The 7,058-nt window shown below is 38.9% G+C and overlaps 2 protein-coding genes across 3 annotated transcripts in view; one reads left to right on the forward strand and one right to left on the reverse strand.

The window, feature by feature from the left end:
• The first annotated feature begins 100 nt into the window (after window positions 1-100).
• On the forward strand, window positions 101-5,589 carry lhfpl5a (LHFPL tetraspan subfamily member 5a). The gene is made up of 3 exons (XM_024262065.2): window positions 101-1,234; window positions 3,262-3,498; window positions 3,675-5,589. The coding sequence occupies exons 1-3, from the start codon at window positions 832-834 to the stop codon at window positions 3,683-3,685; spliced, it is 651 nt and encodes a 216-aa protein (XP_024117833.1). The 5' UTR covers window positions 101-831; the 3' UTR covers window positions 3,686-5,589.
• Window positions 5,590-5,692: 103 nt separating this feature from the next.
• The window catches only part of srpk1b (SRSF protein kinase 1b), a 26,273-nt gene continuing 24,907 nt past the window's right edge, over window positions 5,693-7,058 (reverse strand). For both annotated transcript variants that reach the window (XM_024262063.2, XM_024262064.2), the window contains one exon: window positions 5,693-6,694. In XM_024262063.2, the coding sequence (XP_024117831.1) occupies window positions 6,510-6,694 (185 nt within the window). In that variant the 3' untranslated portion in view covers window positions 5,693-6,509. The remainder of the gene's footprint in view (window positions 6,695-7,058) is intronic.

Raw genomic sequence — 7,058 nt, forward strand, 5'->3', positions numbered from 1 at the left:
ATTAAAACAACACGTCTTTTTTTTCAAAAGTTCTGCTCCATGATGAGAACTGGTAAATAATTTTCACAGTAATTAGGAATATAATTTTGTATATATAGTAATCTAATAGATATGTATAAATGACTAATTTAATGTTTTAGTTGATAAAATGTTGGATGGTGATGAAACAAAACACACTGAGCAGACAGATCGGAGGTAACAAATAAACTTTGACTGAAATTAGTTAACCTCCCAGTTCCCAAATGAATCACGTGACCTCATTAGATCACTAAAGTGACATTTAGATTAAATACTTTTTTTGTTAAGCATTTCTCAACAGGATTCAACTGCTAAACAGAGTTAAAAAAAGTTTTTTAAGCTTAAATCAGAATATTAGGAAATAAATAAATAAAATTTGAAATTAAAGAAGAAACTGAAATTGAAGATTGAAGCTATTAAATATGAGTAATTTAAAGTCAATCTATTACGTTGAAAAGAAGAAAAAAAAGACCTTAACTGATGCACAACAGTCCGGATAAAAGGGATCTTTTACGCATGAATCATTCATCGTCCGAGGGCCTCCGCCTCCCCCACGGAGGACAAAAAGAGACTCCCGACACCTCCACATGGAGAGGAAAGCCCCAGGTTCTGCTGTGAGGACCGGTTCCGTGACTTTTTAGGACGTTTTCGGTCTCTGGAGGAGAAATTACGCGTGCGTTTCCAGCCGGATTTTGGGATTGAATTGCGCCCTGCAGGAGCAGGAGTTTCCAAATCGTTTAATCTTGAAGAGAAACAACATTTGAAGCTGTTTTCTTCAAATTCTCTGTGTGGACAGCTCGCCCCCCCTCCACCATGCTGCCCGCTCAGGAGGCGGCCAAAATCTACCACACCAACTACGTGCGTAACGCGCGAGCCGTGGGCGTCATGTGGACGGTGTTCACCATCACCTTCGCCGTGATCATCATGGTCGTGTTCATCCAGCCCTACTGGATCGGGGACAGCGTGCACACCCCGCAGGCCGGCTACTTCGGCCTCTTCCACTACTGCATCGGGAACGCGCTCACCTCGGAGCTCACCTGCAAAGGGAGCGCGCTGGACTTCGGCTCCATCCCGTCCGGAGCCTTCAAGACGGCCATGTTCTTCGTGGGCATCTCCATGCTGCTGATCGTGGGCAGCATCGTCTGCTTCAGCCTCTTCTTCTTCTGCAACGCGGGGAGCGTCTACAAGATCTGCGCCTGGATGCAGCTGGCCTCCTGTGAGTCCGCGCGCGGACACAAGCTGGCTTCGATGTGTGCGCAAACCAGTTTAGCCCGGCTCCAAGTTAACTTTCATTTTCCATTGGAAAGCACTTTTATGACAAATAAAATGTAAATAAGATCTAAAATATTCCTGCAGCCGATAAATCATCAAACCTGCAGCAGAAATGTTGTGACGAAGCTGCGCGTCTTCTATCCAGATTCATGAGTTAGACAACTTCACAACAAAGAAAACAGAAATAAGAAGACAATTTCATACTAATCAACTTAAAACACGACACGGAAAAGTAAAACTGATATATGGAACCCTGGAAATGACATTAAAAAGTATTCTCTCAAATTAATCATTTGTGGCCACTGTGCGCACAAACTGGCATTTTGTCACCACAAATTAGAATTTATTGGGCACAAATGAGTACTTCAAGGGCAACATTTTGGATTTTTTTCCATACCAATTAGTATTTTGTACAGATAAATCAGTATTTTGTGTGCACAAATTAGTATGTTGTGTGGAAGAATCTGTATTTTGTGGGCACACATTAATAATAATAATAAAAAAAAATCAGGATTTCTTGGGCACAAAACTAACTTTTCTTATGCAAAAATTAGTTTTTTTTTGTTTTTTTGTTTTTTACCAAAATCCTTTTGTGCAGGCAGATTAGTATTTCATGGTAACTGGTTAGGAATTTTATGTGCACAAATTAATTTTTTATGACCACATATTAGCATTTCGTGTACAAATTAGTATTTCAAGGTCAAAAAATTGTATTTTGTGCACACCAATTAATATTTCAAGGGATTTTTTTTGCACACAAATTAGTATTTTGTTTGCACACATTAGAATTCTCTGTGCATGAATTAGTATGTTGTGTGGAAGAATCTGTATTTTGTGGGCACAAATTAATAATTAATTCATTTTTTTGGGCCAAAAATGATCATTTCATGGAGACAAATGAGCATTTTAGCGATTTCATGTGCCCAAAGTTTTTTCATGGCCTCAAATTAGCCTTCTGGGAGTACAATTTAGTATTTCAAGGGCATAAATTAATATTTTGTGCCAAAAAAATAGTATTTTATGGTTAAAATTTTGTATTTTGTGAGCATGTTTAGTATTTTGAACTAAAAACCCTAAATTACCCTCTTTTGCATACAAAATATTAGACTGTGGCCACAATGTTTTTTAATTTGCAGGGAACAATGTGTTATCTCTTTAATGTCACCTCCAGAGCTCCGTACAGTCACATTAAAGTTTGGAGCCTGAAAGATGCATGAAAGGCTGAAGACTGAGATCACAGGAGTGAAAGGAGAGTCTGTGAAACTTGAAGCAGCTCGTGAACAGATGGAGCTGCAAGTGAAAGGACGAGTCTGTAATGATGGTTTGTTACATAATACCTACCTGGAAAGGCCTCCCGTACGGCTGTGAAGGGACTTCAAGAAGGTTGTTCTTTAGATTGTGAGAACACCCGATGAGATGATCGTTCCTCTGATGCAAGTTATTCTAAAAGAGAAAGGTGTCTTCTGTTTGGGCTGAATATGAAACCAGAATTTAAAAGGACAATTTGAAAATAATCGGCTAAAAAGTGAATAAAACATGTAATGAAATAAAAAATAAAGTTTTTCTGAATTAAAACAAATACAATTATCTTGATGACCAACTGAAACGGTGAAAAGATATAAACTGTTGAGGGTGAAAGTGATCCAGTGAAAGTGAGACCTGTGTGAGTGTTGGGTTACACCTGATCCCGCTGGAGGAGGACAGTAGAAGTTTTGAAAAAGTTAATTCGTTAATGATTTAAGCAGTCCAGATTAACTTAAAAAAAACAACAATTTCTTTAATTGGACCAAAGGATGAAAATCATTTTTTAAGTTGAGATAAATCAAATAAAGTAGAATTTCTTCAACCATAAATAGAATTTAAAGTATGGTTCATTCGAATCAGCCTCAGGATAATTTGTATCTTAAAGACGGACAGGAAGATTCTGCAGAAGCCAGCAGTTGACATGCATGTGCACCTGTTGCCTCTCAGGTACCTGCATGGTGATCGGCTGCATGATCTATCCTGACGGTTGGGACTCTGACGAGGTGAAGCGCATGTGCGGCCAGCGGACCGACAAATACACTCTGGGAAACTGCACCGTGCGCTGGGCCTACATCCTGGCCATCATCAGCATCATGGACTCGCTCATCCTCTCCTTCGTCGCCTTCAGCCTGGGCAGCCGGCAGGACAAGCTGCTGCCTGAGGACTTCCAGGTGGAGGAAAAAGGTAGGAGACTGTCAGAGTGTGGACACGAATGAATGAAAACAGAGAAAAGTGGATGGAAATGGTTAGAGGAGGGACAATTTAAACATTTAGATTGAGGTAATTAAAGAGAATGACTTGCAAAAGTGAAGTATTTGTGTAGTTTTTGATTCAGTGACTTCATTTTTGTCTTGGTTCAGATAATGCATAACCCCTGACAGCGGTCCATCATCCTCCTGCTGTTGGTCCGCGTTCAGCTTCCAGAAGAACCCACTCCTCCATCAAAGTTTCAGAGGAGTTCCCAAGATTTTTTCTTTTTAGTGTAACAATCCTCATAGCTTTTATATATTCCTGTGAATTTAAATTATTTGTACTGAATTCCAATAAAATTTCACTCTATTAAATCCAGAGTTTACTTTCTGTAACAACATAACTAGAGCTGTCAAATTATTGCGATTAATGAATTAATTGCAGACATTTTATCATTTTATTTATTTTTTTATCACGTTACTCTCTTGTTTCCCTGAAGTCTGTTCATTGAAGTCATCATAGAAAGGTATTATTTCATGGTCAACCTCAAATAACTTTCAACATTTTACTGTCCGTAAAAATATATTTTGTCAAAATTATACAAGTTAAAAATAAGTACAAGATAACAACAATAAAATAAGATGATCTGGAGGGCCGAATCCGGCCCCCGGGCCTTGACTTTAACACGTGGTCAACAGGAAGTGGAAGCTAAAAGCAAGTCCAGATCCACTTTTGACTGCAGGATCCTCCAGAAAGACCTGCAGACTCTGGAGTTGTGCTGCTCTCTTCTACTGTCAGGAGAAACTCGATATGGAAGAGTCATCAGAAGATAACCTCTTCTACTTCCTCACCACAAAACTCAACGTTTGAAGTTCATAAATGAACATAGAAACAAGCTTGATGCATTTTGGAAGCAAGTTCTGTGGACCGACCAGTTCAAATGGAACTTTTTGGCCTCAGTGAGCAAAGGTCCATTTGGAGAAGAAATGGTCCAGAGTTTAATGAAAAACAACCTCTGTCCAACTGTTAAGCATGGAGATGGAGGAATCATGATTCGGGCTTGTATTACAGGGAACATTTCATCAGTAGAAGGAAGAATTGATTCCACTAAATTTTAACGAATGTTGGACACTAACTCGATTCGTTCACTATTTCTAAACTAGATTATCACTAAACTCCACATTATCTCCTATTGGAATACATTTGGTTATACCGTAAGATTCAGTGGATAAAGTTTGGACATTGGCCCATAAACATTTTATTTCTAATAAGATCAAGGAAGTCTCCATAAAAATGATTCATAAATGTCACCACATGTGGCGCTTTTTACCAAGTTTAAAAAAGATTGATTTTAACTCTTCTTTTTGCCATGTGCCGCCTGAAACTGTGCCTCATGTTTTCTGGTATTGTACACTCACTTTCTGGAAAGACTTTATATGCTTTATAGCAACACACCTATGTTCAAATGATGTTATTTTAAGAACACGTTATTTTTGATTATTTTATGCAAGAAAAGGTTAAAAAATATATCTGCTTAATTTATTGATAATTATGGCTAAATATTATATACGTAAATCTAAGTATTCTAACAAAAAACAGAGTTTTATGTTTTTCACAAAGAAATGGTTTGTATATTAAAAATATTGAATCCTGTACCAAAACAAAAGCTGTTAGGACAGTCGAAGCCTGGACCTGTTTGACTTCTTCATTTTAATGTTTCCTTTCTTTTCTCTCTCTTTTGTTACTTCCTGGTAAGTTCAAATTCATTATTCTGTAATTCTCAGTATAGGTTCATTACTTGGAGTGATGATCCTTTGTATGTGCTAAATTTGGACAATAAAAAATAAATAAAAACTTGATGTAAAGTTTTAAGAGGATGGCTTCTACAAAAGGAGAATGATCCTAAACACACCTCTAAATCTACGGTTACATTTAGAGGTATTAACTGAAGATTTTGCAGGTCACATGACCTCAACATCATTACAGATCTATGGATAGACCTGAAAAGAGCCGAGTGTAACAGACATCCCACAAGTCTAGAAGAACTGGAGGACTTTTGTAAAGAAGAATGGATAAAGAATCCTCAAACAAGAACTGAGACTCTTGACTGGATATAAAAAACCTTTACAAGATACTAACTCTGCAGGGCGCAACTTCAGTAAGACAATAAAAGCTCAAAGGGCAAAAATAATTTTGAAAAAAAAGTTTCTTCTTTATTAATGACAGACAGAAGGAGGAAGACATACACCAGTAGAAAAAACAAAGCATGAGCTCCATGGTGGCGTTCAAGTGATTCCAACGTGTGCACGCATTTCCTCCGCTGGGCTTTGAGCTTTTCTGAAGGAGAAACAAAAATCTGGATTCTGAGGAACATGGAAGAACTGGTTTCTGAAGCCCTTTGGTTCTTCCTGGTGAGCGTTCTCTGCAGTGAGTAAGTCCGACTCTTTGGTTCTGTTCACTCGGCGTAGAAAACGGCGTTCATGTTGACTCCAGAGCGTCTCGTCGTACCACTTTTCTGAGAAAATGAAGCATTTACACAAACTTAACACTTTTCTGGAATACATTTATGGCTCTTAAGTATGAGATTCTGGTGCACCATTTTTTTTTTTAATTTCAATTTTCTTGTCAGTTCTTCTAGTTTCTTTTTTTATTAACATTATTTAGCGCTTTACTCAAACTGAAGCAGACACACTGAAGCCTGGAGAAACACTTCTGTGTTTGATACGATTATTTAATTGGCACTCCATCTTGTAGAAAAGGGGGATTTATTTAAATAAAAATGAGATCATGGCGTAACAGAGAGCGCTGCAGTCAGAAGGAAAGAAAGCCAAGTTGAAAAGTTCAAGTGCTGCCGGTGAAGAGGATGAGCAGCAGTCCCCGTGTTTGGATGAGTGTGGAGAAGGCTGGGCAACATGGAGGAGGCCCCACGAGGCTCAGGTGGCATGAAGGTATTCCCTTACTGCAGGTAATCTAGACTGAACTTCTCCCTCCTCAGCGTGTCGGATTTAGGACGCCAGCCACGGGTGAGAGAGACACTGCGCGGCAGTGGCCCTCCGTTCAGGCACGAGATCCAGCATGGGCCCCAGGAAGCTGCTGAAAGAGTGGGCCTCCTCTTTGGACCACTCGTACTTCTCTACCAGGACGTCGAACAGACCCCAAGGCTTCAGCTTAGTGATGTGACGCAGGTCACCTGAGAACACAAACTCCACCTCATTAAACGCTGCACAGACATAACAACATGCTAGCAGGTTCAGGAGTTACAGTCGGGCAAAAAAGTATTAAGTCACCAACAATTGTGCACTTAAAAATATGAGAGAGGCCTAACATTTTCATCAATACCTCGACTATGAGAAACAAAATTACGGAAAAAATCCAGAAAATCACATTGTCTGATTTTTAAAGAATTTATTAGGTGGGAAATAAGTATTTGATCAATAACAAAAGTTTAACTTAATACTTTGATATATTAACTTTATTAGGAATGACCGCAGTCAAGCCTTCACAAACTGATGCTGGTATGTTGGTCCATTCCTCCATGTAGATCTCCTCTAGAG

The sequence above is a fragment of the Oryzias melastigma genome, linkage group LG5 (genome assembly GCF_002922805.2).
Source record: "Oryzias melastigma strain HK-1 linkage group LG5, ASM292280v2, whole genome shotgun sequence".
NCBI lineage: Eukaryota > Metazoa > Chordata > Actinopteri > Beloniformes > Adrianichthyidae > Oryzias > Oryzias melastigma.

Bases quoted from the DNA above. Each gene is read 5' to 3' on its own strand.
- lhfpl5a (XM_024262065.2), top strand. From the start codon at position 832: ATGCTGCCCGCTCAGGAGGCGGCCAAAATCTACCACACCAACTACGTG. The intron at 1,235-3,261 runs GTGAGTCCGCGC...GTTGCCTCTCAG, and splicing joins CTGGATGCAGCTGGCCTCCT to GTACCTGCATGGTGATCGGC.